Below are 26,390 nucleotides of genomic sequence, written 5' to 3' on the forward strand. Positions count from 1 at the left end.
GTTTCGCACACGGTGCACGGATTTCCCCTGATATTGAGCACCTTCATCACTATCACTGCTGGGATCTCTTGGAGGAGAGAACAGTACGAGAGGAGGAAGGGAAAGAGAGGCAGAGGGGACGAGGGGTTAGGAGCAGGAGGGAAAAAGTGGGAGAAGAGGCAGAACGATGATGTGTTGTGAAAATGAAAAAGCCATGAAAAAAACAGTGAGAGTGAAAGCTGAGGCAAGATTCACGTCTCCCAGGATACCCACATCTTTTTATAGACCTTAAGATGATTGAGTGCAACTGAGTGGCGGCATGGCAACAGAATCCTGCTTGGTGGTGCACAGTGATAAGCTCATTGTGTAAGACACTTAGGCTCAATGCCAACACGCACACATTTTCACTTGTTTAATTACATGTAGGAACTTTTTTAAGAAGCTTTTACTCCATTCTAGCAGTCTCAGAGAGACACGGGTGTAATCTCTTGGCTTCTCCTATCAGGATGAGGTTTACATCACATAAATAAATGAATGGTGGTAGAACAGAAGCTGCAAATATGAAGACAAAAACAAAAAAGAGTCTTATTCCCACATATTGTTGTTAAAACGCCTGTATTGGTGCTGCTTTGAAAGCCAAGCTCACTGCAACACAAGAGGACAATTACAAGATGACAAGATCAGGATGAAAATACTTAGCCTTTCCTCTGAAAATGAGTAACATTTAGAGAAGACATAATGAAATAATGGGACCCGGTACATTAATCACCTTTTATGTAACTGTTAGTTCAAAAAACCTGAAAAAAATTAGGCAAAGTCTAAAAAATTGTAATTTGGACAGCAGATAATCACGGGTCTGCTATATCCCTAACCCAGCAGATCTCTCCACATTTGTTGTATTTCAGTAGCAGGAGGTTAAAAATATTCCCCTCTTTCTTTCTGCTTTGGTCACAAAGTTTGTAATTCTCTACCAGAGTTTTTATAAAGTTTAATCAGTAGGCTATGTGGTTTTTCCCATTGTCTCTTTTGTGCTATTGATATCAGTAGCAAATCTACTCACAAACATTTGAAAAATCTAACACATTTAAACAATTCTAAGTGCTAAACCGTAGAAACCTTCAAACACTGATGAATGGAGCTTAAGTGAAGCCTTGGGTTTATATCACGCTCATATTTGACAGACTAACTGGGCCAGTTCAGGGCACGACTCCAAACAAGACTGGGACCAACAGACGGATCAGTACCAACTGTCTGCAGCCAAACTGCAAATGAGGGGTGTTTAAGTACTTGTGAATAAAACTGCCAGTCAAGTCATTTTTTTTTATCACTCTGGCCGAGCCTGGTTTACTCTGTGAGCTCTCAGGGCTACGTATTGCATGCTGTTATCTAAAATAATAATATGGTCCAAGGGTTACCAAGGGGAGTTTTTGTCCACATTTATATTTGCATGCTCAGTGGAAACTGATCTCAAACAAGTCTTGCCTCGTGGAGGAGAGTGGTGTGTATTGGAGTCGAGTGGCCGTCTCCATCCCAAAAGAGGTGTCAATTAATGGATGAAAAGGGAAGTGCACCCAAAGCGTGCCAGAGGCATTTCATTCAGACCACATGAAACTGTGTCAACTTGGTGAAAAAAAGGACTCAATATGGCTCTTTTACAGAGGTAAAATCAGGGGCTGAGAACCAGAACTCTACAGTAACCCACCATGCTTTTCACAAAACCACACACGATCTGCAAACAAGGCCAAAATTGCGTAAGCTGTTATGCAGAAGAAAAAAAAAAAAAGGTACCCAATACCTCTGTGCAAACCCGTTTTAATCACTAGGTGACTGCATGGCTGATGGTCTCAACTGAGTGAGTGACTGACACCAAATGTTAACATACCAACACAAACTACATGGAGCCAAAGTAAATTCAAGGTATTTAAACAGATTTAAGCACGCACAATTCAAGATTCAGATACTTTTTTTTCCTACTTTCCTGCAGTTGCTAGATGCAGTATCTACAAAACTCACCAGAAGGAACTAATCTCACGAATGACACTATAAGACGTTAGTTAAACTGTATTTACACGGTATTACATGACAAAAGCTAATGTTTTTTGATGGGAGTTTTCTGGAGCCCAAAATGGAGCCAACTAACTACAGCAATCAGTGACTTCACTTTTGGAAATACCGGTATGTGATTTTTTGTGGTCCCTTTCTATCAGTTAACATAAAACTAGGTGGAAACTGTTTGAAAAAAGGGGAGGGGGGTTGTTCTTGTCTGAACAATAATTCTATTTCAGTATCATCCTGCCCAGCTCAACGTTGCCACAACTGAAAGGTTTTAAATCCTTCAGAGCAAAATCACTGTAACAGGGGCTGCTCTTCGATTGCTTTTACATCATTTAAACTGGTGCTTTTTGCTAAAGTTGGGCGATGATACAATTTTTCAGTGCAAAGTTTTGTTCATCTTTGGCCAGACTGAAGGGCCACAGTGGCAGCTGGATGCACAAATGACACATAAATGCAGCTGCATGGAAACTGGTTGCAGCTTTTATGCTCTAAATTAAAATCAATTATATTTAGAATGAATTGAACTACTTTAAGACAAATGTTCAGTCATAGTCTATTGTAGCCTAGGGTCAAATTGATGCAGTTTCAAGGTTCATTTTTTATGTTTTCCAGCACTTTACTCAAGCTACAGTAAAATGTATTTATATGTATACACGCAAACACTTTTATAAATTCTTTTTTCATATTTAAAAAGATGGTGGTATTTTATGAAGGACCAACATTTGTATGATGAGTGCAGGATAAGAAATAAAAGAAAAATACATCTTTTTTGGTTTTTGAAACGGGTTACTGTTGTAATGCAACATAATTCTGACAAAATAAGAAACCCATTCAGCCAAAATCTGGATCCCTCTTCTTGTTCAAGATTAGAAAGAAGCAAACTCTGCATATTTTCTAGATAAATAAAACATGATCTTAAGTATGCGTGAAACTACACACCAGATGGCGAGGCGTCATTTGTACTCGCACTAAGAGGATGCAATTCCGTCAGACTCAAACATCAGAAACATTTTATTGAAGACTGTACAGTATTGAGCAAATGTCTTTAGTTGGACAATTAATCCGTTGGTCAAGTATTTTCCATTTTTAATAATGGCTATTTAAAAAAAAAAGTTTCTGGGTTGACCTCTAAATATTTCCACAAGACCACACAACCTTCAGAATAAAATAACTCTACAAGCAGAAATCAATTTTTAGTGTGAATTGCCACAGAACAAAGCATAGATTTAACTGTTTCTAAGGAGACCATGCCTGATATGACATCAGTTAGGATTCCTTGTTATTTAGGTTCAAGTGTTTTTTTTCTGTTTGGATATTAAAGAGACTGGAAAATAAATATGGATGTCATGAAAATGCTGATAAAGCAACAAGACAGGGGGGGTGCCTAAGACTTCTGCATGGTTGTGTGTCCAGCCTGGTATCTTCAAAGTGCCATATGAATACAATGCATTAACACCATTATTATGCTTATGATATTCATTGTGTCATGATCCAGAATTAACGTTGCCAAAGCACACTGGCAGAGGAACAAACCTCACACAGCTGATCAAAGATGTGCATTTAGCTGTTCTGTGTTCCTGTTTACGTGGATGACATGAAGGCATCACAACGTCTCTTGTGATTAAATGAGCACTCCCGCGCCTGAATACACACTTCTTGTCGGGATAACTATCACTATCACACAACTGCAGCCACGGGTATGAATTGAAGACGTTTTCAAATAAGCTAAGTGTTGAGAAGAGGCAGATGACATATAAGAAAATATTAAGTGATGATTGAACTTTAACTTTGCTCTGATGCATTGGGCAGTTGTTTAATTACTAATGAAACTGTAATTTTCAACACCATTGCCATTTCCTTGGCATATACACCACCAGCCAAAAGTTTGGACACGCTTTCCCATATAACCCGCAACATTAAAGGGGACCTATTATGGCATCTAATACCCATTTTAAACAGGCCTTGAATGTCTTAAAAACAGGCTTTTGATTGTTTTTGCTAAATAAATTAGAAATTCAGTCTCTGAGCCATGTCTTTATCTTCCCATTCTCTAAGCTCATTATCTATGCGGGATTCTGAGTGGGCGGGGCTATGATAATGAGGCACTGTGCTGATTGGCTGCCTGACGCGATGACGTGATACACCGCTACGAAAAAATGGTGGAAGCTCCGGCCAGCGGAGTTAGTTGTGGGCGTGGTTTCACACATCGCTCCCGTCGTTACGTAACGACGGGAGCAGAATCTGAACGGCTCGGAGAAGCCACATCACACTGGACGGCTCATCCGGGCGGCTGTACAGACACTGTAGAATTTGGTTGCTTTCCTCCTTCTCTGAGTTGACAGGCTGAGGGGAGACCACTTTATATATGTTAAAGCAAGAAAAACCTGTTTTTCATAATAGGTCCCCTTTAAATCACAAGGTACACTGAATCATGCAGCTTGAAAATTCACAAAAATGTTTTGTAACATGTCATATTTCCTCACTCTAAAACGTGCTGCCGTTTGCTTTTCGTGCAGGTTGGGAGTGCAGGCTTTACCGTGTTTTTTCAATTTGGCAGAACGCTTTCATCGTCGTCTTATCCAGGTTTTGCATCTGAACGTGTCGCTTTCAAGCCACGGGACTGGTTACAAGTGAAAGAACATTGGCAGATCGCTCAGAGACACACACACACACACATCCATGTGAGAAAACATTTTTCCAGCCAATGAGCAGGCTATTGATCTAGACCTGATTGGTCCCCCCCCTCTCTCATCGAACCTGCACTGATCTTCATTCGGTGTGGCCTCTCCTGACAGAACCTGATGGAAATCCGTTGCAGTGATGGAGAACTTTAATACCTCCGGACAATTTTAAGTAGAGCATTGCATTTGAATTGCACCCTAAATCTGTTGTTATGACAGTAACAGAGAACTGATGATTTCTCATATTCCAGATCGGATTCAGGTTTATCGTGCAGACAGTTATATCTAGCGAGCGAGACATGATGTCACAGATTTTACGTGATGCAACGTTTTTCCACATAAATCAAGGCCAAATGGCCAATATGAGGTGAATCAGGATTATTTAGGGTCATGAGACACTACAGTACATCTGCTGAATTACAGGTGAAAATGAGCAACTCTTTCTCTCTTTAGGTGTATCTACTATCAGGAGGCCGAAAAAGTTAACTCATGACTAGAATAAAATAGCACATGGAAAATGATTACCAGAAACAGACTGGAGGGGTCATTTGCAATTTCACGATTGTTTCACTCTGAAAATGACCAGTTTATGCTTCAACAGAGCGTGCCAGCAAAGCTGATGTTTCCTCATGTAAATGCTCCTAAATTGCACATTTCCTCAACTGAATGCTCATCTTGCACTTTCTTGACAAACACGGAATATAAGTGAAGTCCCAGATTGATTCATTTTCAAACAAATACTGATTTTAACAGCTAAGGGATGGAGGAAATGAGGAAGGAAAGAAGCAAGGAAGGAAAGAAGCAAGGAAGGAAAGAAGCAAGGAAGGAAATGCCATTGCTGTTTAATTTCAGCAGCATTCGTTCTTCACTGAGCCCATTTGTGCCTCACAATGAGCAGATTTCTGATCACCGCCCTGCTGGCTTTAAGCTGTGCTGTGGCGACAATTTAAGACCTTTTATAACAGTCACAAGGTCCTGGACATATACACCGCCATTGGTAGTTTAGACTAATAAACACAGAGACTGTACCATGTCTGAAAAGATGGGCCCAGAAACAGAACTCAAAGCTTTAGTCAAAAAAAAAAAAATTTGTCAAACAGAACTGTAGCTGTTTATAAAAGATTGTGTTCATGTGTAATTGCCGGCTAAATATGCCCCTTAAATCTATATTTGACTGTATTAACAGCTTACAAATATTTGACTATTCATTATGCATGAAGGATTAGGCAATGATCCTGACATTTGCCCACAGGTTTTCCAGGGAAACATCAATGAAAACACCTAGTTTCTTTTAGCCAGGAGCTCTTCACAACACTTGATTTCCAGACTTCCACTTCCTGTGTAATTACTCGATGAGCAACGCCGGTGGACGCTGGCTCATTTACCTCTGTTTAGTTTGCTCATTGTTCAGTAGGCTTGCCTTCATTTGACTCATTTAAAGAATTTCATGACATGAGATAAACAAGCGTGATGGCTGGGGTTTGGCAAGGAGACAGCGGAGGGTTTCAAGTCTGCTTTCGTGTACATACATGGCATATATATATATATATATATATATATCTCCTTTGGAGGAAACGGCATGCCAACCATTTTTCAGCAGATACAGCTGATCTTATATTTAATACGAGTAAGTCCTTGGGCGGACGACAGACATCGTGCTATTTAGTCTCACACACTGCAGACAGGGAATCACTTCAAAATGCATAATAACTATTTCTAATCTTGGCTGGAGGCCAGCAGAAATCTCAGTGTAAGATTTCCATTCATATCCAAACACCAAATAGGAATGAGTACAAACTTGAAAACAGCACAGTCAAATTACTGTTCGCTCGTGTTGCTTAAAAGCTGAAACTTGAACACTGACCGTGACACATGTAATGAAACGACAGCAACAAGGTTGCAGAAGTGCTGAAATAGGTTAGGTTACCCCCACTAGCTTTGTAAATTGTTCATGTGGTAATTTCAAATATTTTTTACGTTATATAAAAAAAAACCCAGATAGCAGAGAAAAAGAATATTAATTAAAAAAATCGTACTCTTAGTGAGAAATGATATAAGGTTTAACGCCTTCAGTCTCAGAAGCATGAGGGTGATAAAAGACTTGCAGATTTCCGTGTGAACTAAAGTTCCTGATAAACACAAAAGGTTTCAAACACAAAGAAACGACTTCTCAAATTCTGTGAAGTTCTACCACTAACATTGAGCAAAAACTTGACCTATTTTACTGAGACAGGAATAACTACTGAAAATTGAGCTAACTTTCCTTGCAGCTAACAATAGGAGGCAGGCGGAGAAACCTCTAGGATCAATTCCTGGATGAACCATAAATCAGGAGACTGTGATAATTTCATGAATACCAAAGTGAGCCGCAGTTTTTGGATTCAAAAAGTCAAGCAGCTGCAAAAAAAAGATGTTTAAAAAAAACAGAGACCCCTGAAATCCCTAAAGGAGGACGGTTTCATTGCTGCAAATATAGCCAAGAATTCATTACCAGGAACAAATCAAACCCAAATGAGCCACAAATCCGACTTGTAAAGAGTTTAAAAACAAGTGTCTGTCCGACTATACGTCTGAGTGTGCCTCTTGTCTGCTGTGTGGGCACTTCCTCTGGCACTGCTGATCTCTCGCCGTTTCTCTGCGGTGGAGCCTCGACTTCAGAGCGTCGGCTTCAGCACCGCTCCTTTCTATCCTCCGCTCTGAGCTCTAGAAGACACATTTCCCCCTGACGACTTCACTTTCTGTCATTGGACACTTACGGCAGTGCACTTCAAAGTTTTTTAAACAATATCATATTTTCGGTTGTAATCTTTCAGAGAGCCTCTTCTTGCAATCCGGGGGCTTCAAACCGGGGCTTTAACGTAGAGAAAAAGGCCTTTATGATCCCTTTTATAAGAAGCCCTCTTAGGTGCTAAAAACGGACAGTGTGGCGACTTCACAGCTCTTCGTTGCTGCTACAGGGGAGCCACATTTTTGGTAGGTTTATAAACAAACTCGCACTTGAGAAGCAAGGTGAATAGCTCAAAGTAAATATGAACAAATTAAACACAAAATTAGGCAAAAAAATTGCACAAATGGCTGTCATATTCAGTAGTACCTGTTGGTACCAGACTACTTTCACTGTTAAGGTAAACAGCTTGTGATGAAGTGGCTACGGCAGTTTGTATTTTTTTAATCCTGACATCTTTGACAAGACCAACAAAAAACTACGACGGAGTATTAGGGCCAAACTAAGACAAAAATAAATAAAATTGGAAATTACTTGAATAAAGTCATAATATAATGAAAATAAAGTCGTCAAATTACGATAATAAAATCATAATGTTGCGAGAATAAAGTCGTAATATTACGAGAATAAAGTCGTAATGTTACGAGAATAAAGTCGTAATATTACGAGAATAAAGTCGTAATATTATGAGAATAAAGTTGTAATATTATTAGAATATAATTTATGAGAACTCTAACAGGAAGAGCAACTCTCTCTGTGTTAAAATGAGGAATATTGAGCATCTTGTGAAGTTCTATTTATATATTTATAATATATTTAATATTACGACCTTATTCTCGTAATATTACGACTTTATTCTCAAAATATTACGACTTTATTCTCGTAATATTACGACTTTATTCTCAAAATATTACGACTTTATTCTCGTAATATTACGACTTTATTCTCGTAATATCACGACTTTATTCTCAAAATATTATGACTTTATTCTCGTAATTTTACGACTTTATTCTCATATTATTACGACTTTATTCTCGTAATTTTCATTTTTTCTTTTGTCTTAGTTTGGCCCTAATACTCCGTCGTAAAAAACAACAACTAAAACAAACAAAAAACAAAACATTGAGAGCTGAAGTCGCACCTGCCAGGCGATCAGATCTTTCAGCTTCTCTATCTTCTCTAGGTCCTCGGGGTGCTCCTGCATGTACTTGTCATTGAAGAAGGCCTGGTGGAGACAGGAAAAAGACACTCGGGTCAGTATGAAAGGAGAAAAAAATGTCAATTTTCAGGGGAAAATTGAAATGTCTATTTCGTAAGAAATGAGAACGGGGGAGAAAACCCTGACGAAGGATTATATGGACTTATAGGGACCACAGGGCAAAGCACTTCTCCGGGAGGCCGTGGCCATGGTAACTCATCAGCTGCAGCTTCTCAAGACTGAATGGAGAAGATGGATGTGAGCACAAGCAGGGGCGTCAATTGGGTATGGCAAGGTATGGCAGCCGCCACACCTTTGCTTCAAGGGTTAAATGTAAATGTTTGTTTTTTTAAATACATTTATGGAATAACTACAAATGCAAATAAGAACAACATGATCGATTTCGCTAGTTATTATACACTGCAAAAACTCAAAATCTTAACAAGAATATTTGTCTCATTTCTAGTTAAAATGTCTCATTTTTAGTCTAATTTAAAAAAAAAATCTCATTACATTTAAGACACGACTCAAAAACAACCATTTTCACCTGTTTCAAGTAGATTTTCACTTAAAATAAGTAGAAAAATCTGCCAATGGAACAAGATTGTTTTGCTTGTAATGAGAAGATAAATCTTGTCCCACTGGCAGATTTTTCTACTTATTTCAAGTGAAAATTTACTTGAATCAGGTGAAAATGGTCAAATAACAAGTTATTTTTCTGGTAATGACTCTTGTTTTAAGTGTAATGAGATTTTTTGACTAAAAATGAGATATTTTAACTAGAAATAAGACAAATATTCCTGGTAAGATTTTGAGTTTTTGCAGTGAGCGAGACTGTATTTGAAAAAGTTCCAATTTTCTTGACCACACAGATAAGCTACATAGCAGACTCTGTGATGAGTATTTGCTGGACGTGTTGATTGATACTCTAGTTTAGTTCTGTGACTCGTAACCTTGCCATACCTTAGCTTCCACTGAATTGACGCCACTGAGCACAAGGATGTTGGCCATTAAAATGTAGACTGATCTTTGGATGCCTGTAGTTGAACAAATGATTGTCGCCAGTAGCCAGATCCCGTCAGTGAGAACTCAAAACTTGATCCTTTTCAAGCTTTAAAATATTGAAATACTGTATGTTTCGTTTTCCAGATTTAAGTGGCCACAAGTTTAAGTTGGTAGATACTCATTACAGACAAGCCCAAACCATCTACTATATACAATACAAGAGAGAGAGAGATATGGGAATAAAAGGTATAAAAAGGATGAGTAAATCTTGGAACAGGAAAAAAAAAAAAAAACAACCTCTGATTCTGACTACCTTCTCATAGTTGGTGAATCCTCCCATGACGGCCGGGTCTACGATCCCATTCAGCAGCATGGAGAGCGGATTGATGGGAAGGTTGGGATCATTGAGATGCCTCTGCACCATGCTGCTGATCTTCTCGTTGGTTAGCTGCATCGTTTCCATGGCATTTTCCAGAGGACTGATCTCTTCCTGCACAAAGGTAAACGTAGGCGGGCGTCAGATACGCTCAACACTTGTTCACCCCGTTTCAGTGTAAATAAACATCTACTGTGTCTGTGATCCAGACAGGATGGCAGAAATGTTTTGTGCTCATGAATCATCTTTTATTGTGCCCATAAATGAATCTGCAACTGTCAAATAAAGATGGATGGCTTGTTGATGTAAAGGGAACATTTATTCCCAAGTCAACAAAACATGATTGGCAATTCAGAGAAAACATTAATATCAATGCCATAATTAAATTTCACGTATGTGAAAGCAAATTTCTAATCAAATGGATGTTTAAAAAAAACAAATCAACAATAAAAACCTCCTTCCTGTTGGGGTTTAGAAGAAGCACGAGTGGCTTGTTGAGCAAATGTCAGATTTAGACCCCAGACAGGAAAAGTAAAGATGTTGTGGCAGGGAGACAAATCTCCAATCTGTGCCGGTAGGTCTGAGGCCAGCTTGATAAAAAGAGTTGTCAGATGGAAGGATTAGGCTTGGTGAATCTCAGCCTAGTCATTAAGCTTTAAATAGAGACTGTGACCTTTGGGACCTGGCCTCTCGCTGGCTCATCTGGAGGGCAAGCTGCTACTTACAGTATGTTCCAAGCCTGCCTAAAGGAAGAGGTGTCCCCTCTGCATCATTATGATGATGGGGAGTCACACCCGGCTACATGGACCCACGAGTCGGGGGTCTGGTAAAGTCCCGCCAGAGCTAAAGCAACCCGCAGTACCACGCCGCTGAAATAACTGCATGCTGTCATGTGGTGCTACGTCACAAAAATAAATGCAGAGAGAGCAAACTGTAGTCAACGCTGTGTTGTGACAGGTGACCCTTTCTCATACTCTCAGGTGTGGACATGAAAGTGAAGAAACACGTTCAGTTATTTAGTTGAAGTAATTAGTTATAGAATACTTGAACCTGGCTAATCAGACTGAGCAGTGACTTTGTACTGAGGCACAGTGAGGAAACACTAAGAGGATGCAGCAGGTGTTTTTGCTCAATCCTGGATCTTTTTGATTGTTTTTCACATGAGAATAAAAGATGCGTAAGCCACTTTTCCCACAAACACAGCTCATATCATGAATCATATGTTCTGGCTTAGCATTCTTAATGACATCACACTGGCCACTTTGAATTCAACTGTCCAGATCACTAACGCCAACACTGGTCCCTCTGAAGTCTGTGTAGGTCTGAGCGGCCACAGTCCGGGCATGATTCTAACCTGCTAGTGTGTGTTTTGATACGAAAGTTGATTTGTATCTTTTTATAAATTATATTTGCAGCATTTTCATGGTATTTTTTTTGCGTTTACATAACCCAAAAATTCACACCAGGCTGTGCAATAATAAGGATGACACAGAGCTTAGCTCTGCAGGTTGTGCAGCTGTTCTCATTTCTCCAGAAATCTACCAGTTAACATCTCAGCCCCAAACTGGAACATGGGATCACTATGTAACATATTTAAAAGGTAGATAAACAACAACACGTCTTGTGGAATCAGCTCCCAGTTTGTGTTTGGGACACTTCTCTACCTTTAAGATTAGGCTTAAAAATGTCCTTTTTAGTAAAGCTTAAACTTAGATTTACTGAGAACATATGCACATGATAACATAAGTCATTATTATAGTTTTTTAGCCTTTTTCCCTTACACTCACCTTGTGCCTGCTCAGGATGGAGGTATTGCACAGAAGTGAGTTGATACAATCTATTGGATTCCTGAGATAGGCCATGTTTTTATGAACTGGCATGAATTTTGGACTTACTCAGAATACATTAAGACTCAAATATATAGCATTTATTGAATGGATAAGTGCTATACAAGTAAAGAAAATTGAAATGTGAGTCACTTGGCAAATCCATTTGGTAATCACAGCGATCACTGCAGAGCTTCGCCTGGGGAGGCCCGTTCAGCACAAAGAGCCTTCATACTCACCGTGGAGACTGACTTGACTTCAAACCACCTCAAAATCCCAGGAAGTTTGTATGCTGTCGAATATGTGGTCCTCTCGATCCACATGTTCTGCATACAGAATGACAGACGGGCAAAAAAAATTAAAGATTACACCTGGAGACAGAGACAGATGCCAGGAAGCATTTAAACCACTAGAGTGGGATCACGCAGCACTTTTTGCTCTAAAACAATGCTTTGCATTGTTCTGGTTCAGCCTGGAAGACTTGAGATGAAAAAGTTGAAATGATGTAATCATTGGTTCCTGATGACTGGATCGGGATCGACCTAAAAAATGTATTCTTCTTCTGTAGATAAAGACGGTCATATAGAAAAGCTGCAAGAGATGATGAAAGCTCTTGCAATAGATCTTCGTCATTTTTCTTTTTTATTAGAATAAGTAAAAAAAAAAAAATCCAGTACTAATAATGATATTAAATAATCTAGTGATGAGCCAAGTGGTCTTTTCACTGACTTTAGAGAGACAATAAATTACAAAGATTCTTTAATACTAAGATATTTAACAAAGACGTCGTGATAAGATGGGTAACAATAGATATCCATCATCTCTCCATCACGACTGGGAAAGTTTCAAGTCTCAAATGAGTTAAATTTATCATCCTTTTCTGGAGAACTGATGCCACACTAAACACATAGAGGATCGCGTGACTGCCTTTAATTTGTCTTCTTGTCACTGTTACCTGGATACCAAGAACGTACAAGGCATAATTCATCAGAGCCTCTAATAATCTAAACTTGTCAGCAATAGCTGTATTATGATCAGGTTAGGATCATAGTTTTTCTTCTTCCTCCATTTAAATTTAGCAAATCTCAACAAGAGGATACAAAGTCCATGTATCTTATTATTGCTGCAAATAACGAAAGCTGTGCGTCGAGCATGCGCGTGTAATAATCTTGAGTCGGACACAAAATGTTCATCAATGTTCTTCATCTCGCCATGAAAGACTGACAAACTAATTGATTAGACTTGGAAATAATGATTCTGCTTTTTCTAATTTATCTTACAATTAGGTAGCGACTGACTACAAGCGCTGAGCAGCGGTCGATCAGCAATCATTCTTAATGGAGGCCAACTGCACTCATTTAGAGGGTCAGGGCAGTCAGGGGCCGATGTATAATGTTGATTTCATGTTGTTCTTTTAAAATACGTATACATAAAAAGAGAAACAAAATTAAGCACACTGAGTGACAACACTGCTCGTAGCATCTACCTGCATTTATTTTTATTTACCAATTTCTCCAGTTTAACTGAATCACAGATTTATGCTAATTATTTCCTAATAAAACAAGTGGTCGAGCGTTGAATCAGTAAATGTGAGCTGTTAGTTCAAAGTGTTTCAGTTCGTTTCATATAAACCACTCAGGCAAAATATTGCAACGGAGCTGTGATCCGCCAGGACACAGAACATGTGAGTGTGTCCTGGAGCGTCTCCTGTTGGAATATTAGCAACAGATCCTCCGGGCCCCCGTAGGTTGTGCGGTACCTGCGGGTTGGCATAAAAATGCCATCAGGTCACGTCGTTAGATATCTGGGGAGTCTGGACAGTAAACAAACACCTCAGACTCTCTGTTGTGTTTTATGATCACAGATGGTCGCTCAGGGCAGAAGACTGCACTGAAGTGATGTTTTGATGTAAACTGGTGCGAATCTTAGCCAAGCTTATATATTTGGCATTATATGATTTATTGAAATAGGTAAGCTGAAATGCTGAAGTCGTCAGTCTACGTCATAATTCAACACCTGCAGACGCGCCTTTAGCAGCGACAACTTTGGAGTGATTGATTTCTTTGTGGATGAACAATTCTTTACAAAAGTGCTTCAATTCACCAAAGTTTGTCTGTATTTCATTCATGCACGTCTCTGTAAAGGACAAATCACAGCACACTGAAGTCTTGACTTTGACAAGGCCATTCACAGCACCTTGATTCTGTTGTCTTTCAGTGGTTATTTTGTCGATTTACTGTTGTGGTTGGGAATTATTCTCTTATTGAACAATGCAGTCTAGGCGCCAAGCTTTAGTTGTTGGACAGATGGCTTCAAACTTGACTCCACAATGCTTTGGTGTGCAGAGGAGTTCATGGCTGGATCGATGACTGCAGGGCGTACAGGTCCTGTGGCTGCAAAACAAGCCTGAGTTATTGCCCCTTTACCACACGGCGGCCACATGGTGGTAAGGGGTGACTACTGCCCTCGCAGCACAACACTCTAACTGGTTGGATGATGAATCCGTTTGGTTTTGATCATTTTTTCTTCTTTAAAGCATCAATCGCCAACTAAGAACACAGATTATCAGGCATCAGTGAGAGCAAGTGTTGTTGTTGTGGAACCGTATTGACAGGATATTGGCAGGCTGCTGTGGTTGTTGAAATGGACCGACTTTTAAAAAGAACAACCTCTCTCTTTTTAGGAGAACAGCAAGGTTTTAATTCTTATCTCTCAAAGCCTTTAATATTTAATTGGTCAGATATGAACTGTTACTTTTCGAGAGAAAAAGTGAATAACCTTAGGCTACTTTGAAATTGTATTGATGGCGAGCCTTCGCCTGTAACTCGGATAGAAATGAGTACAGAAATCCACATCGCGCTCCAGGGCAATTTGATAAATTGTTCAAGAGCGCGGTATTGATAAGCTCCAACCTTATCAATTCTGTTTTCCGCACAGGAGACCTCCTCTTCCTCAGAGGGTGAAGCTCATGCTGTCGCAGCACCGCGTTCACACAAACACACAGCTGCTCTTAGTAACGGCAGAGGAGGAAACTAGGTGATTAAGATGAATTAGAGTTGATGCTGATAACTGCTTTCAAAAGTTTGCTGGTCTTTAGTGAAACAAGCAGTTTCCATCTGAAAATATGTGCAATTTTGACTTAATATTCTGTAAAAAAAAAAAAAAAAAAAAAAAAAAGCATTCAAACCTCCAGACACACACACACACACACCACACACAAGCTTGCATTTATGATTCATGATAGTTAAAAGACAAGTTATGTTTATAGAAAAAATTTATAAAATTACCGCAAACTCGTTGTCAGGATCCTTCTCTCCCTTCCTCACCGGCCTGGAATACTGGAATTTATGGACTTCATTTACAGTGTAGAAGCTGGGGAGGGAGAAAATCTGTTGCCTGAGTAAATTAAAGCTGTTACTGGCCATCTAGAGCCTGATTGATACAGGTTGATTGTATTGCTTCAGGTCAAACACAGGACAAACTCCCCCCGGGGCAGCTCTGCCTGCAACTGTGGCATTTAGAGTTCTGGCCTCCGTGGAAGCAACCGCTTCATCTACATAGGAAATAAATTCATTTTTGGGTCACATGCGTCTCTGGCAGCCCGAAAACATTATCCCCGATGTGTTGGATATGCAGATGAGCTGCAGCGTTTGCAGCGGGCAGGGCTGAACTTTGCCACATCAGGTTAATAGACTTTTCAAAAGTGGAAAGAGGACGATGTTGCATGCAAAGCGGTGGGGTGCAAACTGCCATCTGAGGGCGTAGGTGGCGACAGATTCTCCTGTTCTAGCAGAAATTAGTGCCGAGCTATGATTCTTCATTATACCATATGTTTTAAGAGCATGGTCTGACTTTATTAGCACATAATTATAAATTAAATATGAGCCAAATCAGTGCTGTTCCAAAGCAACCGAGTCTAACGTAACAGCAACTGGGCTGAGCAGATGCAGATGCATTTCTAATAAACACACCACACATAGACTTTGTGCCAGATGGAAAATGTGGGCTCAGGTGTTACTGCCACCAGAGCTTTTTATCATCTCTGACACTCAGATTTTCCCTTCTGTACTTACAACACACCATTTAAAAAATTAATGAGACCCAGTCCCAAATGAGCTGAGAAAGTGTAACGTAGGCTCCCAACAAATAAAAATAAAGAACCTCTTCTAAGAGCGTCTGATCTGACACACCGATTAAAACAACATATTTAAATACTCTTTGCTGGTCCAATTAAGCCTTTCAGATGTCATGAGCTGGCAGAATAGAGATGATGGAGTAGCGGGGTCTGGCAAAAGCAAGGTCAGAATGGGCTGGGCTCTGCCTGCTGCTGTGACACTTTGGCTCAAATAGCTCAGTCTCATTGCTATGCACCGCTGATTTCCTGCATAAAGGAGAGAAAACTGAGCGAGGCAACTGGGAACAACATGGGGAGAGCTAGACGGAAAGAAAAACAGAATTAGCAGAGAAAGGGATGCACGGTTGAAGTGGAACAGTTCGCCGCCGGTCTTTAAACACGACTGTTTAATCGGAGACGCTAACGGAGTCACATATTCCGATCAGACACAGTTGGCAGGTAAACCAGTATGCTTCTGAAATAATCAATTCAGGGGGGTGTGACCGCTGCTGTAGGTCTGCGATAAGATCACTGCCCAGGTCTATTTGTCCACAGGTTTGCCAGGGCAAATACATTATTTTTATCGCGTCCGCTGATGCTTTGGGTGGTATATCAGAGTGCATTTGCACAGCTGAGTGCAGCAGTGCCCAGCTGGCAAGAGGACAAGTCGGGTTGTATGGGCCCACCGTCCGCCTTGGCCCCGATGCTCCACACAACGCTATTAATTAAGGCCGAGAAACAATGTTGTACTTGGCATGGTGACTAGTAGCAGATGGCTGGTGAACGTTAATAACCATTAGAAGCAACAAGGTCAACCGCTGTTTGTTCTACAAAGACTCGCGTTTAAATCGAGATCTAATCGGCTCCCCCACCCCCACCCCACCTCAGAAATGCTAATGCACGTTCACCGGCGTCATCACGAGCTCCATCGAGCGTCTGACCGACTGGGCAGAGGAAATTAAGCGTCGGCAGATTGAAATATCTGCCGTGTGACTTTGATTTACACACTTGGCCAAATGTGAAGACGTGACAGTTGTTGGAACCTCCTGCCTACCTGACAATTTGTTCAGAGACGGGCTTGTTTTGGAACTTGGCTGGCAGGTCGAGGATGGGTTTCACCGTGAAACACTGGATATCTTGATCAGAAACATCAAGGTGAAATCAACTTTATACATGAGCTCATTGTTCTGTAACCCGGTTGAGATCAACAGTTTAGAGGAAAATACATTTCAAACAAATAACATTCATGAAAGTGATGCATGTTTATACTACCATGGAATCTATAACTATCAATATAACTCATTTATTTTCTCACATTTTTAAGATTTTTGCTGCTGGAGGAATACGAGTCAGTAATGCCATGAATAAGTGAGGGAACTGCAACATAACTTTGTATTTATGTTTTGTATTGTTTCCTTTATCTTGTTTTTATGAAAAGGCACATTTTTTATCCTTTCGCTTGGTTTTAATATTTTGTGTTTTTAGTCTACTGATGTTTTAACTTATTTTGATTCTTATCTTGGGGCCGTCCTTCTTGTTCTTTGTTCTTTTAGCCAAAGCTGTTGTCACTTTATATTATCCTGTGTTGTTGAGTGTATGGTTTTAGATTGTATGATGAGGCACTCACTGTGAACCAAATTTACCCAAGGGTACTATAATAAATCTATCTATCTATCTATCTATCTAATGACATCACCACTAAATGAACTGTCTCTCTCGGGCTTTGTTGGTACCAATAACACGGAGATGAAAATAATAAATGCGTTGTTTCACTTGTGGCAGCATTTACTGAAGCCAATTATATTTAGACTGAAATATAAAAAGCAATCATCATCATCCTTCGACTGTCGTCGAGATCCTAGATGTCACTTCTTTCCATCGGGTTCTGTCGGCAAAAGCAATATCATATCTGAGGATACACTGTCCAGAGGAGCACTTCGTGTCCTCGCTGGGGGGAGTGGTCGTCTTCATCTTCTCTGCGTTGGGAAACTGAGTGAGGAGTCGGGCTTCAAAATCCTCTCTGCGCTCGTACTCCTTCCCACGATACATGAACATTTTGTTCTGAGGGACAGAAAAGAAAACAGTGAGGCCTTGAATGTGCCCAGGAAGACGCCCCATAATGGCCACAGACATCACACGTACATGTGAAGTACATTGCACCCCGTTTATGGATATAAACCTGCCACTGTGGTAAAATTATTGATAGAACTCATACAGCACTGTTCCATATCAAATTTACAAAAAGACTTGGAAGAAGAATGTATTTAAAGATGTTGATGAAATTACTAAAATAGCCACAATAAATGTTTTTTGTTTAAATCTATTGGGTATGGTACAGCGGTGGAGTTAAAAACTTCAAATTAGAATTACTTGGAATCAAAGCTGACATTTAAAAAAAAAAAGAAAAACATTTCAGCAGACTGATCTCTTCTTATTTACCATACATTCTGTAATAAAATGACCATTAATCAACTTAAGACAGACTAAGATATTAGACAGTAGGGCTGGGGGATTTTGGACAAAAATAAAATCCAGATTTTTTTCTCTGAAAACCTGATTTTCGATTTTGATTTTGATTTTTTTGGTAAAACTACAAAAGACAATGGAATAAATTGTTTCAAATATTTTATCTTTATATTTAAAGAAAAATAGCAAACAAATTTCCCTATTGGGAATGAAGTGCAATTGAAAGATACTGTAAATCCTCCTTGAGTTTAGTAAAGTGACATCATTTACAATTTTCTTGACCAAACAAAGATGACTAGACGAGCTCTGTCTGTAATGCAGCCAGCTGCAAAAAAGGAAAATCGATTTTCCGATTTTCCTTTTTTTAACATCGTCTTGATTAATAAATCCGATTTAGATTTAAAATCGATTAATCGCACAGCCCTATTAGACAGTGACAAACATTTTCAGGGAAAATGGTTATTGTTATCATTTATTTTATTTATTTTTAATAGGAAAAAGACACAGTGACAAGCACAGAGGTTTCTTTAATTAAGGGATATGGCCTGGAGGAGCACAGCTCCAGAAATCAGAGTGAACCAGCTCCGGGTGGCAAATTCTGAACTGACTGCTGCTCAAATCTACAGTGCAAAATCAATTTCTCATCATTAAGCATGTCCATTAAATTGGTTTGGTCATGGGACACTCTTCTTCCCGACGTGGTAATTTTATCCATTTACTGCCATTAACTCAATCGTAATGATATTAAGACAAAGTCAAGGGTACCTTAAAGGAGCTTGAGGCCGGATTGTGGCAAGATTTATGAAAAAAATCCGTATACATTTTAAGTTTTCTAGTAATAATGTCAGATGAAGCGTTCCAAACCCAAAAGAATGAGCCCTCTAGTGTATCTCTCCGTTGCCTTGAACAGGCTGTGTGCTGCAAAATGTGCTGCAATTCGGTCCCGAATTTCCCGCGCTGGGCTGCGGATGTGACGTCACATGACACTGCATGTGCGTTCTCCCCGTTCTCCCGTGCCGGCTTCACTGTTGGCTGCAGTACCCCCAACGGCCGTCGTGGTGAAGGGTGGCGCTAGAGAGTCTCATTTCTTAAAAGGAGCCTCATGCTCCTTTAAGTTCTCCAGATGCTCAAGTTAAGACCAAGGCAGCGTTACTTCAAAGTTTGGGCCAGGAAGAGACCCCGCTTTGTCATTAAAGAAGCAAACAGTGGGAAGTTTGCAGCTTAAAAGGGGTAAACCCAGTAATGTTAGTGCCTGGCACTGCTGCATGTGTGTTTACGTGGCTTTTGTTTTCCCTTTGTTTACGTGACTTTCCTCAAAATTCCAGGAGGGGAGAGTTTAGATGAATTGGACAGATTTATTAAGTAAGTGGATGCCTCGTGCTTGACTGATACTGCTGATGCTTGGCAGAAGCAGAGATACTGCGCAGCGTGAGTGGGAGGAGAGAATGTATGAAGAAAAGAAAAATCCTTCTGTATGCCTGAGTTTAGGTCGCTTGATGCAGAACCTGCAGTCGCTGTGTCAGCAGGATTATTTCCTTGAATACTATGGAGCAGCTATAGGTATCCAGTAGACTCTAAATGATATGCCCTTTCAGCACTATTGCATCTTTATGCTGGAAGCGTGCCGCTGTAGTGCAGGTGAGAGACAACCATCGCCTGTGTACCAGAAACTGGACGGCCTCTAAGTCAGATACACCTTGACAAGTCTCATATTGTCAAAAACAAAGCAACAGGAATGAGAGACGGCTGTAAAATGTTAGAAGGACAACTGGTCACTAGCTACGGCACCCTGGTTTCTTGCTCGTTGATTTTGGAGAAACCCGGAGTACTTAAGTCAGTATTATAAGAGAACACTCTCGAGAAGACTTGAGGTGTTTTGTAAGACATATTTTATATTCAGAAACCCAACCATAAAGAAAAATGGTGTACAGTCTTGTCCCCGAGATCAAGGATAATCTTATCAGTTTAACATTTCTTTCTTTATTACACCCTCAATACATGAAAGCTCACACACAGCGAGCCCTGCGGCCATGCATGGTACACATTTCAACTCCCCAATTAATTTAATTAATTGCAGCTAATATACGTATATGCTTGGGGCCATTTTCAAATTTGCTTTGATTGATAGGTTGTAAAAAAAAAAAAGAAAAGAGAAAGCACATTTACTTTCCGCGGCCACCCTTTGCAGCTACCTGATAGAAGGGTTCTGCTAGGTGATTAACTATACTCCGCTGAATCTTTCATATCTGATTAAGGGTACTTCATCTTTTCCCACCACTGCACACACCGAGTATGTCATAATTTCTCAATTCACCATCAAAGCTGCACTTAATACTTATAGAAAAGAAAATTGCTGCCATTGAGACAATAATACCTGCTAAATTGCCCTTTTTTTCCCCCTTTCTTTCTTCCATGACTAGTGGGTAAATATCGGTTTCACAAAGTTGAAGCAGTAAAGGATCATACGAGTGTAATGCCACCAAGCTCAGATAAAAGGCGTGATGTCACGATTCAAAGTTAGAATATGTAACATATGAAAAGCGAGTAAAAGAACATGGACACTTTCATCTGTCTACTGTCAAATCAGTTAATTGACATGTTACTGCAGAACGGGAATAAATCATAGGAGAGGAGTGCTCTTAAAAGCATGAGGGGAAGCGTTCCCCATCTTCCCGGGAGTACTCAGCGGTCTGCCAGAGCAACGTTCTGACAGACAGAACATGACAGCTCTGAAGTCTGAATATGGTGTTGAAGGAGACGGATATACCAACTTTCACGCACTCTGAACTGCTCTTTAAGATGAACTGTCAAAGGAAAGTAAACCTAGAAATTATATAAGGCTTATGACTGATCAAAAACAACAAAACACAAGGGTTAAACATGGAAATGCATCCGTCAACCGCTGGGAAACACCTCTGGGGCACCTCAAAGCTGAAAGTAAGTTTGAGAGTAAACATATAATATGGGAGCGTTTTTAAATGGTTCAAGGGTTATTTTAAAAAAAAACAACAAAAAAACAAAAAAAAAAACACTGGGTTTGTATGTGTATATTTATGTATGTGTACGCATATGTATGCGTATATATATGTATATATATTAAATATAGTAATAATGCACATATATACCACTTTGGTTTCTACCGTCATGGTATTAATCATTAATATGTGTGCAGACAAGGTAAAAAAAAAAAAAAAAAAAAAGGTTCTTTCAAATGTTTTGTGCCAATGAAGGATGAAATTATGAGTTATTATAATTATGAGATGAATTCTGTGCCTGTACTTAAGAATTCAATCATCCCTAAATGCTCCAGTGTACAGACACTCCCAAAAACAGAAATAGAGATAAAAGGTCCAGTTGTGTGAACTCTTAAAAACACATAATGAGATCCACAACACTTTGCAATTAGGAAATACCCTAGTGTGCAACTTTATCAAGATCTAATAAATCATAAACAGGTGAGGTACGCACTCTTGCGTGAAATCAATATGCGAGGGTTGGATACGTAATGCCTTTATAAGGGTATTGATTTTCTCAGATAACCGACTTTTCCCCCGAGGCCATTGTGATGCTGCAATCCAGACACCAATATGGGCTGTGAATAAAAACCTGCTGAAATGTATTTATCTTAATTAGTAACCTTTACCTGGATATTTCCTTAACTGCTTACATGGAAATCTTTCCATATAATTGCTAATAATATCATTAATGGAAACAGAATCGAAGGTCTTTCACCAGCACGACGTACTGTCAATAATAACCACTTTAGATAAGGTGGCGTGTTTGGCTGTATTTACGTCACTTAATGGCGTGCTGCTGGAGAACGATAGGATAAAGGTTGGATGCGATTGATGCCTACATCTACTGGGGTGACGAATCGTGACCAGCATGTGAGAGACTAGCAGTCTGGAGGTTCTTGAAAATGCCAGATGGGCCAGATTGCACACAGTGGGAATAAAGGCCACGAGAAATGTTGTGATGGAGAATAAAAACTAAACAAAATAACAACGATCCACAAGTTAATTCCCACTTGATGCTGGTAGAACCTCCAGCAATGCTGGTTCTAGATGTCCCTGACAGGGGAAATGAATCAAGCAATGGAAATGACGTATACATTGATAAAAGACCAAAAAAAGAGGGAAAAAAGTGGACTGGTAAGGGTTGAAAAGGAAATGCCTTGAGCAAAATGTATTGAATTACATGTAATCAAAAGCAATCTAACCCATACCCCTGATACAGCTGTACAAGAAAGCATATTCACGTTAAGTTGGAGGGATATTTTTATGGGTGATGGGGAGGAAAAGAGCATAGATGGCGGCTGACTGCAGCCGGTAGTGGGGATGAGCAGCATGAGCAGTATTACAGGTAATACCGGGACATGATCGCAGAGACCCGCCAGGCTCTCTGGGATCATGTCCATCTTCTCTGCTCAGGGAAAGATACATTTTATCTAAGGAGGCTGTCATTTTGCTAAGCCCACAGTGGCATCGCTACACACCTTTAAGTCAGAAAATGTTCAGATAGGAGGTGACACTGAGCAGGGAACCGTCTCTGACACAGCAGCAGTGCTACATCATACAATTTATATTTAGCATTTTCTCGTGCGTTTCAAAACACGCTTCACATGACAGTTTTGCAAGTTGGGGAGTCCAACTTCGCAAGCATGTAAACTGCTTTTTTTTTGCCATTAGGTATGAAGAATGCCATAATCTAAAAAGATAATGGAAAAGTTAACTGGTCTGAGAGCGATGGCCTGTCTTTTATGTGGCTTTGTCCTCGGCGAAAAGAATGAAGTACGTCCGAGCTGCCCTGAAAGGATGTTTAAGAAAAAGCCTTTTAGATTAGGCCAACTTGGTCTGCCCTGTCGGTAATGGAGTTTCTGCCCTTGCAGATAAGAGAGGTTGCGGGGGAGGACACATGTAGATCGCAGGGAAGCAAAAATACTCTGTTGTTCGTAACAAAAGAAAAAAAGCGTAATTTGGATCATCACTTCAGTGACTCATGCAATGAGAAAATGAATTCCTCCGATACACAAAACAAACAACACACCTTCAGTTCTCAAGGCAACACTGTACACTCATCACCTGTACCTAATAAAGTGGCTGGAGAGTGTATATTAAAACACAACTTATCTGCTCTGCACCGAAGCTCTGTCTGTTCTGACAGGATTTAAGTTAAACCCCCGGTGACAGAATAATAACAATGATTATACGGTAATCATCAACTTGACTGTGGGCAGAGCAAGACATCTTTCACGAAACCCTTCACCGAATAATGAACTGAATAACATTTTAATAATCCCAGAGGTAAACCAAACACCTATTCGACATGTGCTTCATTTGTGGTAAGACGTGATTCGATTGGCACGAGGCCAGTCAGGACATTCCGCCACGAAATAGATAAGTTCAGGTTAACAGGCTAATTATCCCTCATAAAGCGAGGTAGGGTTGATTTATACGTTTTTACCAACTGACCATATGCAGAATAATAATGGGCCATTTTAAAAATCCTCATGGCGTTCCTCATTCGGTGCCAGCACTTTCAAGAACATCTGGATCCCCAGTTACATCTAAACCAGAACAGGTCTTCATGTTTTATTGTCCATGACTCAGCAGCTGCTAGAAGCTATTTACAATGTGACCATGTTTCTTCCTTCCACTCTGTATTGGCTGTGTGATTTCTGCCGTGCAGGCGATGATTGGGCACATTGCGATGCCGGCCACACTCCTGCCGTGGCGTAAGTTCAGGACATGGAACTGATCAGCCTTTTGATTGGACAAACGAAACAAACAACTTTAATACACCATTTTAGATGGTTCAACTGACACGCTGACAGTAATGTAAAGGGTGGAAATCTTTCAGACAGGGATTCCTTACCACCTGGAAAGGCATACGCCGTCAATTATACATCAGAAAATGTATGTGCTGAGTCACTTTTTGCCATTTCGTTCACTATTTTCTTCAAGTTCTGCTTTTTCACCCCCCCGGCCACCACAAAATTCTGAATCTCCTCTGCAACGCATTCGTGCAACAGCAACCAGGTGGAATACAAGGAGGGGAGGGGGGGGGGTACATAAAAGAGCCTCACAACAGCAAGCCAAACACGTGGGAGGGAAACGTGTGAAACAGAGAGTACATATTGACTGCTGCTGAAGCTGGGAAATGCACGCTGAGGCGAGTACTCACACGCAGGAAAGACGGGAACCCCACTCCGTAATAGCCCACGGCAAAGTAGTCCGGTCTGGGTCGGATGACCTTCACAATGTTCTCGTAGAACTGGGCCTGTTTCCGCTGTTGGGAGAGGAAATGGCAGGTTTACGTATTTTGAAAAGCGTTTTATATCTATATTATTCATATTGGTTAATTTGTTTTCTCTTCAAATATTACAAAACCTTTCCTGAAGGTTAGTCTAGTGACATTTGTTGTGTTTGCTCCCTTCCCTTTTTTTTTGTGGTAAAACAAGTGAATTTAATCAAAGTGTCACATTTTTACTCATCCGAAACACGTCCCGTGGATGACAACTGACAGGGCAGTTTAATATAAACATATATATAAAAAACAATCCTACTTACCAAGGATGCACTAAGCTGCTCAAAGTCGAACATTTCATTCTCATACTGTTCGGCCAGTTCCTTGCTCAAAATGATGGCTTCCTCCCACATCTGTTGAGTACACAGACAATGCAGGAACGAATGAGTTACAACGTTTAAAGCAGTGATTTCCTGCCAGCTGTGTAACACAAATCCTCTTCTAGTCTTCTTTTAATATATTGTATTTAGGGCTGTTCGATTAATCGATTTTAAATCGTAATCGCGATTATGTAATTAGAACGATGTTAAAATGTGAAAATCGTAAAATCGATTTTTCACTTTTTTTTTTACCTTGTCTGCACACATATTAATGATTGGTGGAAATACCTCTCAATACCTGCGACAAGTGCCCCATCGGAGAGGCTCTTTAGTTTAGGAGGGGGCGTTGTAACATGCCACCGGGCATCCCTCAAGCCAGATGCGGTAGACCGGCTCGTGTTCCTTGCAAAAAACTTGCAAATGTGAATAGCAAATGTAATGACCGACATTACACACCTCTACCTCCTTCATGGGTTGCATTATTATTTAGCATGCAAAGACCCAGTTTAGTTTAATTAGAAAATGTCTTGTTTTATTTAATTGGAAATATAACTTACTGTATGTTTGCAAGTGCTGATTTGCTGATTTTTTTTTTCAGAGATAAAACTTTATATTTTATTATATTTTTTAAAACTTTTTTTCAACTTATTTTACAGAGTTTTGCACTTTATTCATTCATTTTTGGTTTAATAAGAGCAAAGTTTGCACTTAAAGCCCAATGGGGCAAATGTTCAATAAAAAAACAGCATATTTGAAATCATTTCTTTGCCTTTTGTCAATTCACAAAATAATTGTAATCGTAATCGAAAATTGGATTTTGAGAGAAAAAAATCGAGATTTTATTTTTGGGCAAAATCGAACAGCCCTAATTGTATTTAAGATACATTACTCTTATTGCATCCTTTTTTGCTGATTGTAAACACAGAAAGTGAGATTATCATGCTGCCTGGCGCTCCCTCTGAGACTCATTCAGCACAGTGTCAGTGACACACGTGAACCTCTCAAACATGCTGAGAGGTTTTGAAGAGGCTTTCTGACAGAGACGGTTGGACTGATTCTAATACGGTCCAGAGTGGAGGCGGACCGGGTCCAGATTACTGCTCAGATCCGCTTCCCATCAGTGAGAGCGGTGGCGGCGACAACACTTTCCATCCGACTCCCATCAAACTCTCAGAAACTGTCCTCAGTCGAAACCTCGCTCGCTCCCCGGAGCCTCGGTGCATTCTTCCAGCTATTTTAACACATCAATATCACTCTGGTGGGCTAGCATGGATATGTTTGTCCAAGTTTATTTCAGAGGGTTGACTCCCGGACTATATGTTGCTGAGTGACGGTTGGC

The 26,390-nt window shown here is 40.1% G+C and overlaps 1 protein-coding gene across 4 annotated transcripts in view; it reads right to left on the reverse strand.

The window, feature by feature from the left end:
• Positions 1–26,390, reverse strand: part of dock1 (dedicator of cytokinesis 1) — a 237,588-nt gene that overhangs the window by 10,556 nt on the left and 200,642 nt on the right. For all 4 annotated transcript variants that reach the window (XM_061709031.1, XM_061709030.1, XM_061709029.1 and 1 more), the window contains exons 39-46: positions 24,995–25,084; positions 24,609–24,713; positions 17,879–18,020; positions 17,014–17,095; positions 15,133–15,217; positions 12,085–12,171; positions 9,957–10,133; positions 8,582–8,665 (exon numbers count right to left, since the gene is read on the reverse strand). In XM_061709031.1, the coding sequence (XP_061565015.1) occupies positions 8,582–8,665; positions 9,957–10,133; positions 12,085–12,171; positions 15,133–15,217; positions 17,014–17,095; positions 17,879–18,020; positions 24,609–24,713; positions 24,995–25,084 (852 nt within the window). The remainder of the gene's footprint in view (positions 1–8,581; positions 8,666–9,956; positions 10,134–12,084; positions 12,172–15,132; positions 15,218–17,013; positions 17,096–17,878; positions 18,021–24,608; positions 24,714–24,994; positions 25,085–26,390) is intronic.

Source organism: Cololabis saira, chromosome 19 (genome assembly GCF_033807715.1).
Source record: "Cololabis saira isolate AMF1-May2022 chromosome 19, fColSai1.1, whole genome shotgun sequence".
Taxonomy (NCBI): domain Eukaryota; kingdom Metazoa; phylum Chordata; class Actinopteri; order Beloniformes; family Belonidae; genus Cololabis; species Cololabis saira.